Source organism: Pteropus alecto, unplaced genomic scaffold (genome assembly GCF_000325575.1).
Source record: "Pteropus alecto unplaced genomic scaffold, ASM32557v1 scaffold45, whole genome shotgun sequence".
Classification (NCBI taxonomy): domain Eukaryota; kingdom Metazoa; phylum Chordata; class Mammalia; order Chiroptera; family Pteropodidae; genus Pteropus; species Pteropus alecto.
The window spans coordinates 19,769,849-19,794,441 of record NW_006442491.1 but is presented as its reverse complement, the minus strand read 5'-3'; the positions used below and the strand labels follow the sequence as shown (position 1 = coordinate 19,794,441).

The following is a 24,593-nucleotide window of genomic DNA, read 5'->3' as shown; positions in this document are numbered from 1 at the left end:
TATATACAAAATTATAAATATCTAGAAGAAAATACAACAAAACATTCTGTGATCATGGGATAACAAACGTCTTTCTTTATTGTCACAAAGAAATATAACAAAAATGACCACATAAAAATTAAAGCCTCACTGTGATACCACAAGGGCAGATGAGGTGAAAACATTTACAATACACAACAGGAAAAGGATTCATTTCCACAGCATATAAAGAGCTCCAAGAAATCAATACAGTGATAGAACTAAAAAAGGATATGAATAGACATTTATTTCATTAAAGAAATGCAAATGTCTAACAAATATACAAAAGCTCACTATCACAAGTAACCAAAGAAATATGCCCCAAATGCTATTCTCTGTCTACTGGAATGGCAGAAATTAAGAAGAAACTAATGTACACCTCTTCTGTGAAGCCATCCCTGACCACTCCATTAAAACAGCAGCACCCTCTCCACCTTCCATGCTGTACTTTCTACCCTGTTGCCAGTTTTCTTGTTCCCCACCGTAGGTGCTCGCCCTGTGACCCACCATTTATTTTACTAGCTAGTTTATTGTGTGCCTCACTTAACGAGAATGTCAGCTCCATGAGGGCACAGGGTTTTGTCTCTTTTATTCACTGCTGTCTCCCCAGTGCCTGAAACGAGGTAAATGCTCAATGGATAACTGTCTGTGCCCTGACAATGAAATCACCAACCCCAAAAGTGGGGCTTTGAGTTATCTACTTCAGTCAGAGTCACAGATTGAAAGGGATGGGGTCTGTTGGGCAATTCTGCTTCTAGGAATCCATCCCTTTGATATACTCACACAAGTGCACAGAAATATATGTGCAAGGATGTCCAATGAAGTGAGGCTCATAAAAGTTAAAAACTGGAACTAACCTACCTGTCTGTCAACGCAAGCTTGACTGAATAGTTTATGGTACATCTAAACTATAGAGCACCATGCAGTTATTTAAAAGAATAAAATTTAACAAAAGAATAAGCTGAGTCTAAATTACTGATGTGAAAAAATATCCATGATACATAGTTAAAAAGAAAAATAGCAAGTGGCAGGACATAGCTATGATTTAGCATAATTTTACAGTACTGTTCTAAAAATAAAAAGGACAAAGACTAAACCAATCTGTTAGCAGTGACTGTGACCACTACTGTTGGGATGGGATGAGACTGGGGAGGAAGACACATAGGGGACTTTTATTTTTTTTGCTTTACACACGCTTCTTTTTTTTAACAAACTAGCATTATTTAAAATAAAAAAAAAAAAAATTTTTTTAACTTTTAAAAAAATTCTAAGGCATTTTTAAGAGAAGAAAGCACATTCAGAGCCTGGAAGAGAAGATGGCCAGCCACTTGCAGCTCTCAGCTCCAGCCCACAGGACCCGGCTCTTCAGGGCACTGCTCCCGTGATCTTGAGACCCTGGTCCCCTGGGCGAGGGGGCAGCCCTGCCACACCTAACACAACTATGATTTGGATTGTCACTGGGTTCCTAGCAGGGACTTAGGAAACCCATACAGTCTCTAAATTACCCTACCTTTGCAGATTGAAGCTGGAATGGGCCTTAGGGGTCACCCAGTCGGGTTGGGGGAGGTGGGGGCTGGGTGACAGCACAGCAGGGAGTATCCAGGGCCAGAAAGGGGAAAATACAGGAGGAAGTGAGAGCAGAGGTGACCCAATTCTCCTCACGCATCATACAAAACACCCTAGCAGGGCACAGGAAGGCATGTAACAGTGGATTCTGGAAATGTCATTTCCCCTCCCTCCCAGTCCAGCCCCGCAACCAAGAGGTGACACTGCTCCGCTTCCTAGACCACTTCCCCAACCCAGAAGCTGCCCCCAGACACTGTAGTCCCGAAGCCAGAATCCTGAGCAGTACCATTATCATCATGCCTCTGCGGGCCCTGGAGGGAACCAGGCTGCCCCGCCCCAGACCCCCAAACTCAAAAGCACTGCATTTCCCAACCCGGTTCCACTGTTCAGCCCTGGCTCACACCCCAGACCCTGCCTGAGCATGGCTGACCTTCTCCACCGACGTATTAAACTTCAGGAGCATCTCCTTCTGCAATTCTCCTTGTCTTCTTTCGGCCTCCTGGAGGAATGACCTTCTGCCATAGGACATACTTAACGGCTTGACGCTGCCAGCGCTGAGAGGTTTCTGGAAAGCAAAATGGGCCTCCCAGGTCATCATAAGGGGGTCTCTCTGCCCTAGGGGGGCACAGAGACCAGAGGCAGATGTTGAAAGAGTGGCCACCCCAACCCCACTTAGTAGATACACCACCCTGTAAAAGGTATAGCTGGGAGTCTAATGGATCTTGGAGCTAAAGACACACAGAAGCTCTAAGGGCAGAGACCTGAGTTTGTCTTTGGAGAAGATCCTTCCTTTGTCCTAGAAGTGATACCGTTGCTAAAGGTGAGGATAAAAGGGGATATATACCCATTGCTCTAGGAGATTTGAATGCAGTGGTGTAACCCCAATACTTCAGAGATGGCATGAGTGCCTTATAGAAATATCTACTATCTGCACCTTACAGCAGAACTGCATCCTAGCAAGTCATGTGAGATCCAGTTCTAGATTGCCCTGTGCCTGATGGGCATACTGTGTTTGGGCAAGGTGGAATTTCTCATTCAAGCCTCAGGTCCCAGGAATAAGAATCAGACTTCAATTGAGGAGACAATATGACTGGCTCCCAAGCTCCACACAAGAGATCACATCTTCTCTGTAGGGTCTGAGGCCAAACCACCCCTGGTGAGTAGGGAGAGAATAGCGCCCCTGCTCTTTCTCCCTAACCCCCGCCCCTTCTCCCCCCCCAAAAAAATAAGACCATCAGTCAAGCCTGGGAGGGTTAATCACAGGGCAGAGACCAGGGCTCAAAGGAGGAGGGAAGTGTTTTGCCTGCACCTGGGAGTCTGGCCTTCTGGGAGGTAGGCGGCCCCATGGCTCATCTCTGCCAAGGCAACGTGAGCTGGAGGACTGAGAAAGCAGCCCAGGATCTAATCTCTTGCTGTAGGTTCTCTGGATTTGTAGACATCGATTCTGGTATTGGCTGTGCTCTGGGAAGGGACTATGCCCAGGCTTGAGGCAGCAGAGTGCATTAGATACTAGGGGCCTAATCAGGGAGATGCCCTGCCTGGTCCAAAAAGCTCAAGATAAGTGAGTTGACAGACCTAAAGGTGTTCTGGAGAAAGCACCTCTGAATAAGAAAGCAAACACATCAGAGGCAGACTCAGGTGGCTATAGAGTGAGGGTGGCTGCCTGGTTCGGTTCTGGCTCCCACCTTCACAGACGCAGGCCCATCTGGCTCCTTGTCTCTGTGGTGTCTCATCACTGGGGGTGCCGATGTCAGGTTCTTCCTCAGATGGGTGTTGGTCGCAGTCTTGGTGCTGGGGCCCAGGGGCCACCTGGAGGTTTTATGTGCCCACTTCTCCTCACAGGGCTTGCTGGGCCTGTGGCTCTCCGGAGAGCAGTCATCTCTTTCTTGCACCTATGCCAGGGAGAGAGCAGCCCCTGGGGCACAGCAATGTCCCAGAGAAACATGCAAGTTCTCCCCGGCCCAATGCCCATAGCGCAGGGCCCTCCAGGTGCCCAGGGCATGCCTCCCCAAAACCGAGCACCCTTGCTGAACCAGAGCCTCTGACCCTCTCCCTGGGCCAATTGTTAATGCTCTCCGTACCCACACACAGGAAACTGCTCCCCTGAGGGACTCAGTCTCCCTGTTTCTAAAATGGACAGTGGTTTCCAAATTTTTAAGGTTGTTTTTAATCTTAAGGAAAGCTCCAAAGTGTAAAATAGATTTAAAAAACAACAACAACAACAACAACAAAACTGCTGCTCTGGGAGAAGGCTCTGCAATAGTCTCCAAGCTCCTCTCCCCAACATGTATGGAAATTACTGGATGAGGTGACTTCGAAAGCCCTTCCAGTTTTAATCTGCAAAGAGGTAATTCAGAGAGACTCTATGAGTTTCTAAGTCTCTGCCATGAGCCTAGTGAGCCTAGAGTGATAATGTGTAGTAGTGATGGGTAAGATGTGATCCACCTTCAAGGAGAGAATAATCTACTGGAGAGAACGAGATTAGCTCCCCCAGGCCCTGGAGTCAGACTGTCTGGGTTTGATCTATCACTTCTTGGCTGTGTGACCTTAGGCGAGATGCCTAACCTCTCTGTGCCTCAGTTTCCTCATCTGTCAAATGAGGATAATTATAGAAACTACCACCTACCTACCGAGGTCTCAAGCTCCTCCAGAACAAGTCACCAATGTCCCCTCTACTTCTCAAGCTGCTCCCTACCTCCCAGGCCCCACGTGATTCTGGCCCACAACTGAGAGAAAGATGAAAGGGAAGCATGATCCTGTTGACCATACCCTCTTAGGGAGCAAGGGCAAGGGGCTTTCGGAGGCGTTGAATTTGAGGATGGGCTTGAACATGTTGACGTTCCAGAAGATGATGTCCCCGTTGTAAGAAGAAGTCCCAAGGAACTGGTTCTGGTACTTGGCCATGCTCAGGACATCCTCCCTGTGGAAGGTCTGCCAGTGGTAGCACAGGAGCACCGGCTTGGTCTTGTGGAACCTGCACACACGGCCAGAGGCAGGAGGACTGAGAGCTCAGCCTTGATGCCCACATGGGGAGAACACTGACTCACAGGGAGACACTCAGGTGCTGGAACAGGGCTGATGCTCTGCCTCACTGACCTCATTTACTAAGCACCTATAATGTGCCTACTATAAAAGCCCTGTCCTGGGGCTTTATATAAACGAATCTAACAGAATCAGGCACCTGAGTAAGGATTCAGGTTTAGAGAAGGAGAAAGCCTGGCCTTAGAAAGGCCTTCCAAAGAGGAAGGGGCCTTGCACACACGTTTCCCTCTACCTGGAATATTCCTCCTGTCCCAAGCCTTTCACCGCTTCACTGAGACCCCTCCTGTTCATGTTTCAAATCCCATTCCATCCACGAAATCCTCGGATGAGCTTTTCTGACCATGCCTGAGACTAAACCAAATTTCTGTCTCCCCTCCATAGAAACCTACACTCCATAGAATTTATCATGATAAATGAAGTTATTTGATTAGCATCTGCATCCCCCGTAGAAGCTCCAGGAGGCGAGATAGAGACTGGTTTATGCTCATACCCAGCACCTGGCTAGAATATATTAGTCTCAAGGAGTGATGAATAAATGGATGGATGAGCGGATGAAGTATTGGGCATCACCCACCACTAATCTCCTGCTTGATGTTCCAACCACCACCAAAGCTAGGAATGGAAGAACCCATCTGAAGTAGAGAGGATAGTCAGATGCCCTCATCTACCCACACGCACCCTTGCTACGCACATGAAATGAGTGATTCTCTTACTCCACCCCGTCACGTAGAACACTTTGTTCATATGGACGATCCCACTAATCTGTTGAAGGTAAAAGAAAACAGAACACTAAGGCACCTCAGAGATGGCACCGGGTCATGAATGTCTTCCTAATGTAACAAGCAAGAAGTCAAAGCTCTCCATGTGATGGGAATTCCCTAGAGGTGATACCATATATTTCCCAGGGTACTCTCACATCTTATTATCTCACTTAGTGGCTTTGGAAGTAGCAGCTTGGTAAGTATCCATGTCCATTTTATAGGAGATAACTGGAAAACAGACAAGTGACTTGGCTAAGGTCAAATGACTGAGTGATCGGATCTGGATCAGTACTCAAACCACTGGCTTTTTGGCCAGCTGCTCCTTCTGAGTGAGTTAAAGGACTGTGCCATAGGGAGTACTGATGAGCTAAAGTCCCGAAGTAGAACGGCTGGCTTTGCTCAATGCCACACTCACAGATTGCCCCTATAACCACGTTAGGCATTTCTTAAATAGGGGTAAGCATAGGTGGCTCCGAATCACCCGATGCCAGTGCTGGAAATGCTATCCCAAGTTCTCATATGTGGGGTAAGAAGTGATAATGAACTAAAAGCAAGAGTAGCTAACATTTGTCAAATACTTGTTAAGGACAGATGCCACTCCCTATCTATACGCAGGGACACAAAGGCTCAGGGAGGCATGAAGCTAGGCAGTCTCTGTGCACAGCCTTTCAGGGAGGCATAAAAAATAGTGGGTTCCAGGGTCACAGGAGCTGTGCTTTGCTTCTCAAGAGCCCCCCAGCCCCAGCTGATGGACCAGACTGACCTCCAGCTTGTCCGGGTTGGGGAAGGTCAGCAGGCATTCGCCAGTGCTGTAGTTCCACATCTTTATGGTGCCGTCACGCAAACCCGTGAGCAGGCACCGCTCAGATTCATCCAGGGACATGGCAGTCAGCTCCACGTGCTGGTCACCGGTCACTGAGAACTCCATCATCCTCTTGCCTGTCACGATCTCCCACACACTCACCATGCCTCTCATGCAGCCACTCACCACCTGCAGGGGAGCACATGGCTGGGGCTCATGCATAGGAGAGTGCCCCCATTCCCAAAGGCGGTCCCCATCTGTCATGGCTGAGGCTAACCCAGCCACACCTCCATACACTGGGAAGACAGGCATTCAGGGACCCCTGCTGTAGGATTAGCCACTCTTGAAAACGGTTCTTCCTCTACTCTGTAGCACAAGGCAATGCAACATGGCACAACTCTTTTAGAAGGAGTTGGTGCGGTAAACGCTTTAATTCAGAAATGGCATTTATCAGGATCTGAGCAGAGAAAATAATCTCTAACTCAGAAAAAAAAAAAAACATTTGTTAACTAATCTTTACTCATGGAGGAAAAAACACACAAAATAGACTAATTGCAGCCTAAGAAGGGGAGTGTCGAGAGCCAAGATGGTCACTCCACTCAATGTGACATTTGTTGCCTTTACAAGGATTAAGGTGCAACAGTAGCAGGTGAGGCTGTTTCACACCAACCCTCCTGCTGAGGACATCAAAATAGTTGGAGGGTGTGGGTGTTCAAATTGCTTGAAGGCACCGAAGAGCCCTAAGGTAGGCAGGATGACAGTGCCAGGAGCCAGGATGAGCGAGAAGTGCTGAGAGGCGAGCTCTGGTTTCGTGTGGACCAAGGCCACCTCTACAGGAGACACAGCCTGCCCTGCCCAGAGCCCAGGACAGAAACGGGGTCTCAATGGAAGTGGGCAGAAAGCCCGAGGGCCCTTTCTGTCCCCATACCTCAAAAATCATGTGCCCACACCATGTGCCCAGTTGCCCTGCCCAGCCCAGAGGTCTCTACTCAGGACTAGGGTGCTGCCCGCGCCCTGAGCCTCCCTCCCTTCCCACAGTGGACGAAGCTGAAGTAGGGCTTCCCTGGAAAATGATGCCCAGGAACAGCACCCCTACCCCAGGAACCTGCAGAGCAGCCCACCCCTAGTGCTCTATCTCACACCCTGTGTAAAGAAGCCTCACTATCCAGAGCCGACCTGAGGCAGCAGCCAGGGGTGCGCAGGCTCAGAGGAGTGAGACAATCTGCTAACCAAGTGGTAGGGCTCCAGTTTCATCTCGGGCTAGCCCCTCAGACTCCTTGTCCTCACACTGCTGCCCCGACCACCGTCGCAGCTGTGAGAGTTCCACGCCACCCTGCCCCTGAGCTGACCGCCCCTTGAATCTGGACACATCTGGAGGTCTGGGTCCTTCCCCATGTCACCCGGCACTCCCGCTAGCCCCAGAGACCAGCTCCAACCCACTCACCTGCTTAAAAATCTTGCTGTAGTGGACAGCGCACAGGGGCGTGCCATAAGTCGTGCTCCTCTCTCCAGTTTTCTCAGGCCCTTCGGTCTCCATGTACCCTTTAAGGATCCCAATCTGTAGTAAGGAGAGGGGCAGACAGCTGGACAGTCCAAAGGACTCTGCCCTCAGTGACTGGCCCCAGGGAGAAACTTCCAATAAACTGAGACGTCAACACATCCTGACTGTACGCTGGCTCAGCATGGCCCCTCGGCTCCTCAGCATGCCTGCTGAGACCTTTCACCCCTATTTCATGGCTCCCCACTTCCTGAGATCAGGGCTCCTATACCCAAGTGTTCCTAGAACCCCAAAGTCCAAGGTCCCTCTTGTAACTTCTGAGAAACACAAAGCCTCAATCTGGTATCCCCTCTTCCAGGAAGCCTTCCCTGACTACCCCACCCCAGAATAGGCTAAGGATCCTTTCGTTGTGCTCCATGAAGCACCTAGCATACATCTCCATCATAATACATTGCATTTTCTACTGAAATTATCTGTTTTCCTCTCCACCATAGGTTCCTGAAGGGATGGGACAGTGTACAATGAATATATTCTCTGCTCCTAACAAAGAGCAGGGGGCTGATAATGTTTGATGACCAGAAATAAACTTCAAAGATCTACTTAATTCAACGAATGCTGGCAGCCAGTCTGGCATTCATCAGAGATTAAGAAATACACAACCCCCCTTCTCGAGAAATCTGCCATCTTGGGGAGAGCCAGCCAAGGGCACAAGCTGACATATGTGTCCCCTGCCAGTGTGGCCACCCTCCACAGGCAGCCACGACGCCACCTCCTTCCTGCGCAGCACTCACTGAATAGGTACTGCAGATGAGGGTGTTGTCATTCTTGTGGAAATAGGCGCTGGTGATGGGGAAGTTTCCCAAGGCAAAAAGCTTCCCGCAGAAGGACTGGAGGCATATGTAGTCCTGCATGTCCCACACGCGGATATTCTGAGGGGTAGGAAACAGGCAAAGAGGCTGAGATGCAGCTGGCACCGGAGGCCTTGGGATGTGAGCAGGGCCAGGGGCACACGGCGCAAGCACTTCCAAAGAACATTCACTACGCTAAGTGTCTGCCGTGGATCATGACCCTACAACAGAGATGTTCTCACATTCAGATGAGAAAACTGAGGCCCAGCTCTCTTCCCCTCACCCCCAGCCTTCCGCCAGGGCCTCTACCCTGCTCGAGCAGTGGGCGCTCAATGGTGGAGGACCAAGCAAGGCAGCATGTGACCCTACAGACCCTCACAGCTCCCACTCCAACCTCCTCAAGCAAAGCCAGGTAAGATACAGAGAGCACTAAGAATTGATCTACCTTCTGATCCAGCAATCTCACTACTGGGTATTTACCCCAAAGACTTGAAAACCCATATCCAAAAAGATATTTGCACACCGGTGTTCATAGCAGCATCATTCACAGTGGCCAGGACATGGAAGCAACCAAAGTGTCCTACGATAGATGACTGGCTAAAGAAGCTACGGTATATGTATACAATGGACTATTATTACTCAGACATAAGAAGAGATGAAATACTGCCATTTGCGACAACATGGACCTCGAGATAACCTTGCTAAGCGAAATAAACCAGACAGAAAAAGTTGAAAATCACATGCTGATCACTTATGTGTGGGATATAAACCTAAAAGCAACAATTGAACAGGACAAACAGAGACTCAGGGACATGGACAATGGACTAGTGGTTACCAGAGGGTAGGGGGTGCGGGAGGAGGGGAGAGGTGAACAGGGTAAAGGGGGTCAAATATAGGGAAATAGGGGGAGTGTGAAGTGGGTAAAGGAAAAAAAAAAGACACAGAGAGCGGTTACCAATATTGTTCCCCAAAGGCCAACCAAGCCCCCTCAAGCTCATTCCAAGTTGAGGAATTATCCCTAGAAAGGCCTCAGGGAAGCCCTACCATGATGCTCATGGCTCAAAGGCATGGGCAGCCAGATGGAAAGGCATGGACTTGGAGTCCACACCCTGGCTCTGCCCATCGCTGACCGTGAGGATTTCAGCAAGCTAGTCCCTGTCCCCTCCCCGCTCCAGCCTTGAATCTTCAGCAGGGGCCATGATGCCCAGGGCTGCCAGGAGAATTCCAGACAATAGCAGGTGTGACGATATGTTGGGAAGGGTAGCCTGGGTGACCAGAAGGGTCCTGCCAATTCTCAGTTACTGACTTCAAACTTGTCCCCTGAAAGAGGGCACCCGGAACCGATGGCTGCATCCCCTCATTGGCCAGAGCCGCCCAGTACCCCGAACCAAGAGATGCAGAAGAGCAAAGGGACTGGGGCCCTGAGCTGGGGATCCCTGGACATTGAGGAAAGTCCCGGTTAGTTCCTGACAGCCAAGGCCGTCGAGAAGGGGTCGCTAGGAGAGCGAGAGGTGCACATTTGGTTCTAAGGGAAGGGTGAGGGCGGGGGAAGAGCTCCCATGTATTGTATACCTACTATGTGCCAGACATGACACTGCTCTTTCACCCCCAGCTCTCTAAACCACTCTACTCATTCTGTGGATGAGGAGACTGAGACTCAGAAAAGAGAAAGGCCTTGCACAGGACCACAAAGCAAGCAGCAAGGCTGGGCACCCATGAAGCCAGCTCTGCTGGACCGCTTAGAGCTGGGCTCAGGCTGGCTCCTCATTCTCCACATGGGGCACTTCCCTCTAGGACTTAGACCAGGTGTGAGACCATGGGCGGGGAGATCACGCCATTCCCCTGGGCCTCAGGCTTTTCTAGTTGCTGGCCCCCTGGCTGGCCAAGCTACGTCATCATCCCAAGGCTAGCATCTCTGCCATGAAACAGGAACTGGTGTCCCACGAGGCAGCACCTTGTCCTTGGAGATGCTGAAGAGGATGCTGCTGCACTTGCTGTTCACCAGGATGTGCGTCACTGAGGTCTGATGACCCTTCATCAGCCACACAGGCTTTTTCGAGAAGAAAGGGTTCCACAGGCGGATGACAGGGTCATAGCCACCAGTTACTGGAATCGAAAAATGAATATCAGCCGCTGGGGGCCCACACTGGGACCTTCTCCTGAGGCCAGGCCTCAGACCCCAGCCAAGCCTGGCAGATGGCAGGGTGGGCTATGCTACCATCCATTCCTCTGCCTCTCCCACCCAGGCCCCTCCACTACCATGCCAAGCAGAGCATGTGTCACCATGCCACCCCAGGTGCCCATGAGTAGGGACCAGAGTGGCAAGAGAGGAGGCCAGAAAGAGGCTAGAGGCTGCAGGGCCTTCTCCTCGGCCCTGATGCTTCCCACGTCCCCAGCCGCCCTCACCCCAGTTCTGCCAGGCCAGCTGCTTCTGTATGACATGAAGATTACTTACCCAAGAAATTCTTGTCTGGGCAGTAATCAAAGCAAAGAATCCCTTTTCTTAAGTTCAGCACTGAAAACCTACAACAGCAAAGAGGGATGGCTGTGGGCTGGGAGTGGCCTCAGGGGAGCCTCTGAGCCTGGGGTGGGGAAGAGCTACAGACAGGGCTGGGGGGAGGCAGGAAAAGTCACTACCTCTTCACCCAAGGAGAAGAGCAGCCCCAGAAACCCTGCCCAGGGCTCACCCTGCAGCTGAGTCAGGACCTTGGGTCTCAGCCCCAAACTACCCCCTCCTGGAGGGGGCGCCCACCTCTCACCATGGGTGAGAGCAGCCCAAAGCAGGAGTAACTACTTACAGTAGTAATACATTTGCCTCATTGCAAGGGCAAATCTCACTTGATCTTCATCTCAACTTTAGTGGGATAGGTGTCCGCCCCCTGCCCCCAACCCACAACACAAATAAAATAAATAAAAATAAATAAATAAATAAGGAGGGGTTTCCAGGGCCAGAAGGAAGGGAAAAAAGCTCCTGGGCACCATGCCCCTTCTCCATGCTGGTCACAGTGCTAAGTGCAGTCTTGTACATCACCTGGACCCCTCGCACAACCCTGAAAAGGGTCATCGGCCTGTGCCACGATAAGGACATGGAAAGGAGAAGTTAAGGAATTTGCCCAAGGCCACATGGCTGGCAAGGTAAGGGATCAGGATTCAGAGCCAGGTTGGGCAGGAGGCTCAGCTCCAGGAAAGGAAGAGGTGCAGCAGGGCTGGATGGGGCTCAGGAGAGCCAGGGTAACCAGGGCAGGGGTTCTGGGAAGGTCAAGCCCAACAGCCCTCGTCGGCCCACGAGTCCTGGAAGCTCAGTGCTTTTGCACATGCTATTCTCTATTATCTACACATCCCGCGCTGCCAGCTCCTTCTACTCAAAACTCTCCCTTCAAAATTCACCCTCTTCTGGGTATCTAACCAAAAATTTTGAAAACATCTAATCATAAAGATATATGTATCCCTACATTCATTGCAGTATTATTCACAATACACAACACATGGAAACAATCTAAGTATCCTTCAACAGATGAATGGATAAAGAAGATGTGGTACATACATTTAATGGACTACTACTCCTAGCCATAAGAAAGATGAAATACTCCCATTTGCGACAACATGGATAAATCTTGAGAATGTCATGCTAAGCAAAAGAAGTCAAATGGAAAAGAACAAGAACCATATGATTTCATTCATATGTGGGATATAGAACAACAAACAAACAAACAAAACAAAAAAACAAAACTCACAGACACAGACAACAGTACGGTGGTTACCAGAGGGGGAGAGGGGTGGGAGAGGTTAAAGAGGGTAAAGGGGGTCAAGTGCACGACGTGGCGGTGGAAGGAGACCTGACTCGGGTGGTGAGCACGCAGTGCAGTATACAGATGGCGCATCATAGAATTGTATACTTGAAATTTACATAATCTCATTACCCAATGTAACCGCAATAAATTTAATTTTTTAAAATCTCAATTCAAAGGCCCCCACTGTAGGCACCCCAGCCCTCTAATGCAACATGCTCCCCACTGAACTTGCCTCTGAACTGGCTCCTCCACCACACCCTGAGGACCTACACCCGTTACCCCAGTGTCATCCTGGAGGCTTCCTCTCCTGCATTCCCATTATCTAGTCAGACCCCACATCCAACGTCCCACCACAGCCCTGGCCTCAGCATCCCACTTCATCTCTGTGTCAGCTGCCTGGCCGGCCTCGTAACTTCCGGGTCTTGCTCTCCTCCAATCTGCTCTTCCCTCCGCAGCCGGGATTCCTTGAGAAATCAAAATTTCAAGACCTATCGAATGCATGAATTTCATTTATTGTCAGATCAGATACACCCTTCTCCGCACAAATATATGCAGAGAAATCTTCTGGAAGAACGGTCACAAAATGTTACTAGAAATTATTTCTGGCTGATCCACTTATTCATTCGACAAAGAGTTACTGGCTCCTGTGCCCTGCCAGGATCACCAGAGGCGTGGACATGACGCCCAGCCTTCAGGCAACTTTCCTTCCGGAGGGAAGCATCGTGAGCAAGTAAATGAGCAGAGACAGGGAGAAGGACGTTTACAGATCATGGCAAGTCCTGCAGGGAAATCAACAGGTGGCTTCGACAGGATAGCTGAAAGAGACCAGGTCTGCAGATGGCTTCGGTGCAGAGAAGGGCCTGGAAGGACAGAAGGGACACAGCAAAGAGGCCACTGCAAGCCGTTCACGTGGTAGATGAGGGCGGTTTCAACCAGGTGGTGGTGGCAGAAATGAGAAAAGAGGGGGGAGGCAGGCGAGATGCTGTAAGTTAGTCCACACACTCAGCACAGGACCCTTTCACCTAGGCCCTGGCTCCTCCATCAGATTCACTGTTGGTTCCAATCACTTGAAGCCCTCAGATCAGCTGGCCGCCAGACCCTCCAGCCCACCCTGCCTTGGAGGCCGAGGCCAACTCCAGAGGCAGAGTTTGAGTCAGCAATGCCATGCCCCACCTGCAGAGACCACGCCCTAAGAGGCCACACAGCCAAAAACCAGGAAACCAGCAGCGGTCAAAGGTGCCATTTACCATCCAGTATGTGTGCTGCACTCAGACAGGAAGAAAAGGTGTATGTGCACACATGTATATTCTCCAACCTACCCCCAGAATACATCTCAGGTCCTTTCATCTCCAACCGACGGGCCAACTCCAGGCCACCATCATAGGTACCCTGAATTATTTCAATGGCCTTCTCACTGATGTCCCCATCTTCACTCCTGCCTACGTAATTCTACTTGCCACAGAGCAGCCAGTCAGTCAGTCCTACGCGTCAGACCTCAACATTCCTCTGCTCGAAATCATCCTAGAACCCTGTTTATATCTAATTCCAAATAATTGTGAAAAGGCATTTTTGAAGCACTTGAGGAAAGATTAACTTAGACTATGTACTAATGATACTAAAGTATTATACTATTTTCTCTATAATTTTTCATAATAAAAATGTTTTAAAACAAAAACTATTATTTTAAAAAAGAGCATACCAGGCAGAGAGGAGCAGTGCAAAGGCCCTGGGGCAGGAGCATGCCAGCACCTTCACCTTCCTACTGCCTGCTGTAGGAAGGTGAAAGGTGTGATCAGGAAGGCAGCAGGGCCAGACCACAGAGGGCCTCAGGGCCACAGTGAGGTGATCACACCGATAGCCACCTGCTGTGAGACCCGAGGAAACCGGAAGCTGAATGAAACACGCATCACAGATATGAGGTAGTACTACCACCAGAGCAGAACCTCAGCAGTTCAGCTCCAAGCGACATCCCACCACGCCCCACTAGAAGCGCCAAAGGTCCCCAAGGTGAACCCATCCCTGGCAGGGATGGCCACAGGCTACTGAAGCGAAGCCGGGCCTCTGAGGCACTGCCACCACTCACCTTCTTCCCGGCCCCACCAACTTAGCCTGATGAAAGGTGCTTCTTACTTGGGATTCTTGGGAGTTTTGGATGGCAATATTGTCAGCACCAAAGAGGAGTTGTCGATGACCGAACAGGAGGCCACCAGGTTCATCTGGGGAATGAACTTGACCTGTTGACACCAGTTGGAATGGAGAGCCTGGAAAGAGAGCGGCAAAGGTAGCAGACTCAACCCAGTGACAGCCTTGTAGGCCCAGCCCCCAGAATGTGGCAGGCATTGGGGCTGGAGGGACCTGGAGATCATTAAGTCCAATGCCTTTCTAGTGATCACAGCTCTGACAAAGTGATACGGCCTGCAGCCCTAGCCCAGGTCCTGTGACTAGGGGTGACTAGAGGTGTGTGGCCATCGATTGCCAGTGAAAAGGCTTAAAAGCACTCAAGCCTGCTATCATATGAATTCTTATTTATAACTTAGAGGACAGGCAATCAGGCCCATACTAATATTGCCTGTTATTTTATCCTACAGTAGGAGAAGGGATGGATTAGAGTGTGTGTAGCCCACGGTCCCTGTTACCCATAGGAGCCCCCCACAGATTAACCTATGCTTACTGGCCCCACCGCTGCCCTCCATGTTTGTCAGGACACGGTGTGGAGTATGTTATCTGGTGCAACTTGGGCAACAAAGGTCAAGATCTATAGGTCAAGGGGGTGGCCTGGCTGGACAGGCTCTGAATTCTCTGGCTCTAGGACTGTGATCAGACCTCATGCTTGGCCTCCCAATCCAATGATTTTCCTCCCTGGGACAAGATTGGAAGAAGTGTGTTGGAGGAGTCATCAGGCACTGAGCTAGGTTTTACATGCACTGTTTCACTGAGTATCACAGAGAAGGCTCCAATCCAAGGCACTGAATGGAACCTGGGACACTTAGCAACTTACAGGGAAACGAAGCCCAAGAAAAGATTCCCACAAAACACAGAAAAAAGAAGTGCTAGTGTGTGACTCTTCCTGAGAGGCTCCCAGGGCCTGAACAACCCCACCTGCTCAAAAAGAAGCAGGTGGGACCATCTGACTCAGACTTCCCTGAGTGTCAGATTCATTCATTTGTTCAACAAATGTCCTGGAAGCCCACCAAGGCCAGGCACAAGAGACAGAACAGAAAACAGAACATGCTAAGTTCTGTCTTCAAGGGGCTGTCAATCTCATAAGAGCGACAGGACAAGAAACCAATGGATAGAAAATACAAAGGTGTCAATATTGGTGATAGTACAAAGGTGTGATATTGTGATTTATAATAAGAAATATATATATTTGATCTTTGTCCCCAATTCTGTCACAGAGCTCCTAAAATCTTGGAACTTTCCTATGCGATGAGCTATAAAGGAGTCTTGATATTCATAACAAGCCCCTCTCAACCATGACCGAGTTTATGTTAAGGAGGTGACTTTTGAAAATCACCTAAGGATGGGGGCTGGTCACCAGGGGAACCAACCATGTGACTGGAGAATTGACACTTTCAGTCCAGGAATAGGAGAGGAGCTGGAAGTTAAATTCGGTCACCGATAACCAATGATTTAATCAATCAGGCCCATGTAATGAGGCCTCCATAAAAAGTTCAGAGAGCATTCGGGTTGGTGAACACATGGAGATTAGGGCAGAGAGCACGGAATCTCCCAGTGCCTTCCCACATACCTTGCCCTATGCATCTCTTCCATCTGGCTGTTCCTTTTATAATATAATCCACACTCTAGTAAGTAAAATGTTTCTCTGAGTTCTGTGAGCTGCTCTAGCGAATCAATCAAACCCAAGGAGGGATGGGATGGTGAGAACCTCCTTTCTATAGCCGTTGGTCAGAAGCACAAGTAAAAACCTGGACTTGTGACTGGCATCTGAAGTGGGGGACAGGCTTGTGGAACCGTCCCTTAACCTGTAGGAACTGACGCTATCCGCGTTGAACTGTAGGACACCCAGCTCATGCTGGAGAATTCCGGGGTAGTGCAGGAAAAGAAACACATTGTATTTGGTGTCAGAATCCTAAGAATTGCAGGGTGAAGAGATAAAGGTGGAGGCGGGCAGCAGGCCTGTTCCAGGTGGGGTTAGAGACTTGAAGGAAGCAGAGAGGAAGGCATCCAGGTACCTAGAAGAGAAGCTTGGCAGCCTGAAGAAACAGCATGTGTTAAGACCCTGAGGAGAAAAAAGGCCTAGTGTGTTTCAGAGAGAAGCTACTGGAGGATTGTGAGCAAAAGCGTGACATGACTGTATTTCATAATTCCTCTGGCTGAGGAATGGAGAAAGCACTGAATGGTGGAAGGACATAGGGAAACAGCTGGTAGCCATCCAGGAGAGAGGTGGTGTCTGCCAGACCAGGGCTGAACAATGAAAGCAGAGAGAGAGCCACATCTGAGATACAGTAAGAGCTGGGAGGATCAACAGCTGCTTCCACCCCGTTCCCAGAGACCAAGCCCTTAGTCCTAAGACTGAACCCCGGGGCAAATCCACTCTCCTATTTATTTTTGAGGGGTCTATGTACAGATAATTACTATGTAACAGGCCAAGGAAAGCTACAGTTTACCTTCAGCCGGTAACTTCTATACAAAGGAGACTTCTCATTTAAGAGCTTCCGCATGGAAACAATGATCCAGGTATCTGATAGAGAAGAAAACCAAGGTCCATGTCACCAGTTCTCCCCCCTTTGCCAGATGAGCAAAACCTCAGAAGACACCTTGAGTTGGTTTGCAACTCTCATGCCTCTCAAAAGGCTTTTCCATCCAAATACTAGTTCGAGCCTCATGTGTTCTGGTGACATCAGTGGGGGTGAACACAACACCAAGAAAATAAACCTAACAGATTAACATCACTGCTCAAAGTTCTCGTACCAGCTCATGGCAGAGCTGGAACCAGATTTCCAGGCCTCTCACCCTCCCCAGCTGCTACAATCTAAACCAGCTGATACTCCATCAGGGACCTCCAACTTTGCTGGAGTGCTGAATGCATTGGGATCCTAGGCTCTATTCATTATGGAAATAAATGGAAAATCATTTGGGAGTTTGCTGTCATGCGTCAAATTACATGCCCCCTTGCCCAGTGAACACAAGTTCCAAGGAAAATTTCATATATGCATCATAAAACAAGCATGTCAGAGGCAATGGCACTGGGCACAGCCCTGCCCTCGTGGAGCTTAGAGTCTCCTGGCCGCTGAAACCTCCCATGGCAGGTGGCTGAGGAGCCTCCGAGAGAAGCACTCTCAGGCCCCTGATGAAGCACAGACAGGTGGAGCCAGCGATGGCAGGGGACAAGCAGGATTCTACCTGCAAAGCAGGGTTTCAGGAGGTAGCCTGAGAAACTGCCAGGTAAAATGGAGAAAAGAGAGGGGAGATCTGGGGTCTTATGCCAAGCATTTCACTGCTGCAAAGTCACCAGCCACAACTTGGAGGAAGCTTGAAAAGGAAGTCCCAAGGGGTGGAGTGTTACTCAAGTAGCTAACGTGGGGCAGGCTCTGCACGGGCACAGGAGGTGGGAAGCTTAGTTCTGGGCTGGGCTTAGTTAGCATGTCAGCCTGCCTGCTGCGCCCACTAGGCTGGGAGGCAGGGTAAGCAGTCATTGGGCACTTATGTGCCTTACACTGTGCGCTCTCCTTTTATCTTATAGCAAAGACATGAACTGAGCATGTTCATTCCTATTTGAATGAAGGAACTGAGGCACAGAGAGGTTAAGCAGCTAGCTTGACGTCACACAGAGCTAGTCTTTCCAACTCTTCCCAAGTCAACACACTGCTGGGCTCCCTTTATGTTTGTCCCCAGCCTTCAGTCAGTACATGGCATGGAAGGACTCGCGTCCAACTCCAGCTTCTTCTGCTACTTCTCCAACTTCCTCACCTCACAGACCATCACAACCTTCCTACCGTGCCAATTCCCAGGGTGGCAAAGAGTGACTAGCACCAGAGGTAGAAGCTGATGAGGCAAGGACTTAGCAGGGTGCCAGCCCACTGCTGTGTCCAGGGCAGGATCCATTTTCTGTCTGGCTAGTGAGAGACGCTGCCCCAACAAGCTTGTCAGGAGGTGTCACCAAGGTCTAGGAGCCCCTGGAGTGTCCTGCTCAGAAACGGACTGGAAGCCCAAGGGGCTGCTCTGGAATCCTGGATGGATGGAGTGAGCTGGGGCCCCTGTTTGCCTCGGCTTCCTCTAGATGCACTGGGACAGTCTGGAGGCCCAACACTGCATTGACAGTTCGATCCTGAACAGGTTCCACATCAGATGACTCCCCAACTGCCCTAAGCCCTAGGAACTCAGGATCTAATGCCCCGTGTCAGAGCATCTCCAAACAGCATCCTTTAGCATTTAGTCAGTTTGGCAGACAGACAGCCCAGCAAGTGATTCAAATGCCAGGCTGCCTGCCTCAGATCTCAGCAGCCACTGCCACTTATCCACTGTGGGTCCTATGCAAATGATTCACCCTTCTAAACCTCTGCTCCTCCTCTCTTAATGGGCTGTGACAACAGCAGCTCCCTCCTAGCAATGGGTGGGGTTTGTAGGAGGTCCTGTGCCCAAAGTGCTCAGCACATGAGCGCTCAATAAATGTGACTGTGCTTATTCATGTTTGTGTGAAGCCAGGCTCCACAGAGCCCACTCTCAGGGCAGCCTCTCTACGCCACCCCTACCCACCCAAAGACAGCTCATAGCCAAGGGAAGCAGAACCCTCCTCACAACCATGGAGGGAGTTAGCACCATCATTCCAAGGCCCAGAGCAGGTGAGTGACTTCTCCAGGGTCACACAGTTGGCAGAGGTTTAGTCTCCCTGAGGTGAGGATGATCCTGAAGCCCCACCCTCCCTGGCCCTTACCTACGCGACCACCCACCTTCAGAGAGATTGCCGTCTCCTCAGTCCCCTTTCGTCTCCTGCTGTCACCCCATCTCCCCACAGGCTGCTTTGAGCTGAGCATGTGGGTACCCTGCTGCCTGAGCTTCTGAAAGAGCCAGCCCTCCCAGGGGCTCTTAAGCAGAGGAGTGGGGAGAGGGAAGAGCACCCCAGGGCAGAATCATTTCCCCCCCTTCCCCGGCATCTTAGCTACCCCATTTGGAGGTCCTGGGGAGGATTCGGGGGTTGAACAACCCATTGACCACATTTTCAGAGGTGAAGACAATGACGTTGCCTTTGGTGTCCCCAAAGCAGAACACACCTCGATGATAGTCGGACCTGGAAAAGACAGAGACAGAAGAGGCCATGGAGTCAGCTGGGCACACCCAGGTACAGTCCTCCACTTCTTCCCTGGCCTCTGACACCTCCATCCACCTGGGGAGGGAGGGCAGTTCCCACACGACTTTTCAACCTTGCCTTCAACAGCTGACAAACATGAGCCCAGCCACCCAGATCAAGACCATTGGTGAACCAGGTCCAAAAGAAATCGATATTTTTTAAAAACAAAATAAACGAATCCTTGGTCCTCCAGCTGCTCTTTGTCAAGTCATCCTACTGATGGACCATGACGTTCCCAGAGTCCTCAGCCACAGCAGGACAAGCCTCTGCCAGGGTTTGAGAACTGACTAGGCTGAGAAGGGAGAGGAAGAGGGGCCGACAATGACTCTGAGGACTGAGTGACTATGAAAGGTGACCCCAATAGAGAAGCAGCTCGAGGGGGAGGGGACACAGTCATGCAGGGCGGGAATCCAGGGCTGCCTCCGGGGAGGCTTTCTGGGTGTCCCAACCCCACCAAGTGATGTGGCCACTGCCAAAACCTTCACTGATCTCCCATGACACTCACCAGTAGTCCATGACCAGGACACAGCTGTCTAGGTCAACGAAGGTGAAGGCCCGGACACACTTATAGTTACCAATATCAAAGAACTCTGGGAAGAGACAGAAGGAGAGGCAATCCATGCTCACAGCCGGCTCGGCGACAGACCTCTCCAAGTGCAAATAAATGCATGACTCCCAATGGCCGAGAACACGCCAGGGCAGCCACCAGGGGCTCACCTATCTTCTGGTCAGTAGACGCAATTGCAACCAGGTTCATGTTGTGGAGACACACCATGTCGATGACCCACATCTGCTGGTTGTGGAGAGGCGGAATCTGGTTAAGCTGACCAAAGGAAAAGCAGAGGAGACCTGGAGGCTCGCCCAGGAGAGCACGCCAGGAACACAGGGTCCCCATGAACCCTCTGCTTCTACTCAAGGCCCTGGCATCCAGCAAAGAGCTGGTATGAAACACAGTGCAACCACCAGCTACTGATAGGGCCTTGGATAAACTCCCTAACCTCTCCCTGAGTCTCAGCTTCCACATCTGTAAAATGGGCCTAAAGAACCAGTATCTTCACGACCCCTTTTTAGAGCAGTTTGCCAAGCTCGCCACAGTTTTAAATGTGCATTGATTGTGATCCCAGGATCCATTTCCAAGACACGTTGATGGATATGTTTGCATCTACTCACAGAGAAGTACACACAAGGGCAGGTGCTGCTCATGGCTGTGATGGCAACAGGCCGGAGCCCACCTGGGAAGGATGGCTTACCCAGGGACACCGCCCAGGCATTAACAGTGAAGGAGCTGTGTACTTACCCATAAAGAATAGTTACCAAGATCCACTGTTAAGTGAAAAAGCAGGGTGAAAAGCAGCATTATAATGTGCTGCCATTTGTATATTTAAAAAGAATGTTGGGATGTATGTACAGGCTATCCATGGAAGAGTACCCTAAAAGTAGTTACAGTAGTTGCCTCCAGGGAGAGGAATTAGGGTCTAGGGGAGAGAGACTGACTTTCTACTGTCTGCCCTTCTATATGCCTGAATTTTCTCCCTGCCCAGTTTTACTACAATATCATTGACATATAACATTGTATTCGTTGTATTTGTTTTGCCTGAATCTTGTTTATCATCTGCTGGTGTCACCTGGTCTAAGTGGCTTATTAAGGAAAATTCATCCTGCCAGGTTGTGAGGAATGAATGGAATCGTGAAAGCTAAAGCAGCAGGGGTGCTGCCCAGCACTCGGTAGGAGCTTGGCGGGAATGGGTGCCCTTCCGTGCCTCGGTGCCAGCCTAACCCAACATTTACGCAGACAGAATTTGAAATGGCCTTCCAGGAGGCGGATGCCATGAGCAAAGGCCTATCCACAGAAATAAGCTGCTATGTCCAGGGAAAGATTCGAAGATGGAAGATGACTTAGGGATGGCTAATTTGTATTTTACTCCCTGAATAGCACCACAGGTTTGATCTGAAGAAAAGGGATGGGAGGTTTTAGGGGGATATTCAGAAGGTATGGCGAAGGCAGGGGCAGGGAGCAGACTGTTCCATGAGAACGCAGAGCAGAGGCCTGCATAATGGCTGGGGCAGTGAAGACGATGGACCAGGGTCCCCACCGAGGCCCCTCTCACCCAGGGCTGGGTCTAACTCACACACAAGGGAGATAACAGTAACACCCATCACCCCCATGTTCAGAAGAGAAATCCAGAGCCCTAGGAAGTTTCAATGACTTGCCCAAGGTTGCATAGCTAATAGGTGAAGCCCTGACCCAGCCCCAAACTCCAGGGCTTTCCATCTGCATGACCATGGGTGTGCAGCCAATGGTCAAGGTTGGTGCCTGGAGCTCACTATTGACATCTACTTGTCAAAGCAGCCCCTCAAGGAAGAATGCCCAGGTCTTCTGGGCCTTCTGGGGGAGCCTCCATCCATCCTCCTTGGCCCTCCTGGGCTTTGCCCCTTGAGGGACACTGAGCTGACCGTATAGCAGCCACAACCAAGAGCTCAGGCTATAATACGCACCTCTGCCCAGTAAACACAGAGACAAAGAGGGTGGCATGTGCCAGAAACATGGCCTCAGAAACATGAGTGTGAACCGCCCTTGGTCCTGGGCTACCGAGTGCACCCAGGAGAGTCACCAGACCTCCCCAGACCTGAGTTCCCTCCCGAGGCAACTGGAGTGGGGAAGGGAAAGAAGGGACCATGCAGAACCCTCCTGCTCCAAGGCACGACCCCTGATGCAACCACGAAACACTCTGCTGTTACAAAGTGCTGGCAAAAGCCTTCATGGCTGGCAGCATCTCAGTAAAACTTTCTTCTCTGAAGAGCTGTGCCTTCCTCATTTGCTGGAGGATTCTGGATTAGTCTGGCAACACAAGTACACAGCGGATATGCCCGAGTGTTTTATCGCTCATTGCACTTGGCCAGGAATTGATGGCACAAAGACAATAATGATGTCCCCTGTTCTTGGGTACTTGCTGTGTGCCTTGCTGTACTTCAAGCACCATGCGTGTATTATGCCCTGTGAGGGGGTACTATTACTACCCCATCTGACAGATAAGGAAACTGAGGCATAGAGTTATATAGTAACTGGTCCAAAATCACAGAGCTGGAAGGTGGTGCAGTTGGGATTCTAAGCCAAGAGGCCAGGCTCCAGCATCCATGCTCACAACTACTGTGATTTCCTACCTGGTGCAGGCAAAGGATTTGAATCAGCAGGAGTTGGTGATGGAGTAGGTGTGACAAGGAAAGGAAGAGAGGCTGATCTCTATCTAGCCTGGGAACGTTGGTGGATGATAATACCATTCACTAAGATGAGGGCACAGGGGAAGTAAGCCTGGCAGGGAGGCCTACGGTGACATTCAGTTTGAACAAATTGGGTTTGAGGTGTCTGTTGAACATGCGAGTGGAATGGACATCGAGGTGGAATCCTGCTTACAGAGGAGAAATGTGAGGCTCACACAGTCCTACAGTAAAGCCAGAACCTCAGCCCAGGAGCCGTGACTGCAAGTGCAAGCTGCCTAGCCCACAGATCCCAAGAAGGAGCCTGCTAGGGTCCCGGGTGCAAAGGCAGAGGCTCTCTGACCCATCCCGTGTATGCTCCACATGTGGATCCCACTCACCTTAAAGGAATCGATCAGCATGAAGGACTCCGACCAGAACTGCAGGATCCCATCCTTGGTGACAGTAAGGAAATACCCAAACTTCTTGAAACGCTGGGTTAAAAACTCCACTTTTATGACCTCACATCCGTGATTCCTGTGGGAGGCAATGAGAGAAGGGCCCAAACAAAAACAGAACAAAGACACAGAGGAGGAAGGACAGAGCAAGCAGGAGGGGCTTTGCTCACATGCATGCAGGCATGCACAGACACAGACACACACCACGGAGAAACTCTAGCAGGCTCTGTGAGACGTGAGACTCTGCCCCTTTTCCAAGTGGACTGCTGCCATTTTCAACAGCGGCCAAAAAGAAAAGAGACCCACGTATGATGCTGGTATGAGACAGGGCTCCTAAAGCAGTAAGCTTGTTCTATGAAATAGCCAGTCAGCTTCCTCATGATGGGATGGGTCAGATGAGACAGAGAACAGAGAGAGGTCTTTTACAAACCTTTTATTGAAAAAATGGCCCGCAGAAGGCAAGCGGAGTGGGACTTGTGACTGAAAACTGTGAAACGACACTGACTCCAGCAACGGCTCTAGTGCTCCAGGGTAGAAAGGGGAACAGGGTCCAAGAATGAGAGAAAAGTAGACAAGGGCCCCATGCACACGACTCTTCATCTCCAAGGACATGCATGCCCTGAGCACAGCAAACAGTTCCGGGGGCAGGCTTCCCAGCACAGGCAGCCATGTCCAGTCTTCCCAGCTAGCTTCAACGCTACCTTCCAGTGGCTTCTTTCCTGCCCCAAAGTTGGCTAAGCCAGCTATCTGGCAATTAAAGAGTACCACTATTTTGACTTCCTGACAGAGCACACTCTCCCATCTGATGTGCCCACACCTCTGGGCCCCAGCAGGGCAGGTAATGTTACTTCACCTTACAGGGAACGGGGGCATAACCATTTGCTTTGAGTTATGTCCTGGTTACCAGCAGAGCTGGAACTGGAACCCAGGTACGTTGATCCCTACTCCAGCCAGAGCTCTGTCTAAATGATGTCACCTGTGGCTTAAGAATCACCCAATTACTGCGAAATTCTACCGCATTACAATCTCTGCAGAAGAGAGACGTGTATCTGGACACCGCTGTCCTCTCTCTCCTGCCCTCACCCACAGCCCTGTCCAGATCCTGATGAATATTCTCAGTCACCCTTCATTGTCATCTCCAATTCTGCCTGTCAGGACCAAGAGACTGTGAGGAATGGACACAACAGGTGAGCGCTATGAACGAGGAGAGCCCCAGGAACTATGACCTCATGAGGTCTCGCTTTCCTCATCTACATGACGATAGCACCTCCACCTCCTTGGACTGCAGTGGGATCAAGGAGA

The 24,593-nt window shown here is 50.4% G+C and overlaps 1 protein-coding gene across 1 annotated transcript in view; it reads right to left on the bottom strand.

Moving 5' to 3' along the window:
- Positions 1-24,593, bottom strand: part of EFCAB8 (EF-hand calcium binding domain 8) — a 53,847-nt gene that overhangs the window by 13,831 nt on the left and 15,423 nt on the right. Inside the window, exons 6-20 of the mRNA XM_025039720.1 lie at positions 23,235-23,370; positions 20,356-20,461; positions 20,144-20,228; positions 19,454-19,578; positions 16,958-17,031; positions 14,457-14,587; positions 10,991-11,058; positions 10,490-10,641; positions 8,479-8,616; positions 7,634-7,747; positions 6,151-6,378; positions 5,318-5,388; positions 4,354-4,558; positions 3,270-3,476; positions 2,015-2,149 (exon numbers count right to left, since the gene is read on the bottom strand). Coding sequence (XP_024895488.1) covers positions 2,015-2,149; positions 3,270-3,476; positions 4,354-4,558; positions 5,318-5,388; positions 6,151-6,378; positions 7,634-7,747; positions 8,479-8,616; positions 10,490-10,641; positions 10,991-11,058; positions 14,457-14,587; positions 16,958-17,031; positions 19,454-19,578; positions 20,144-20,228; positions 20,356-20,461; positions 23,235-23,370 — 1,975 coding nt within the window. The remainder of the gene's footprint in view (positions 1-2,014; positions 2,150-3,269; positions 3,477-4,353; positions 4,559-5,317; positions 5,389-6,150; positions 6,379-7,633; positions 7,748-8,478; positions 8,617-10,489; positions 10,642-10,990; positions 11,059-14,456; positions 14,588-16,957; positions 17,032-19,453; positions 19,579-20,143; positions 20,229-20,355; positions 20,462-23,234; positions 23,371-24,593) is intronic.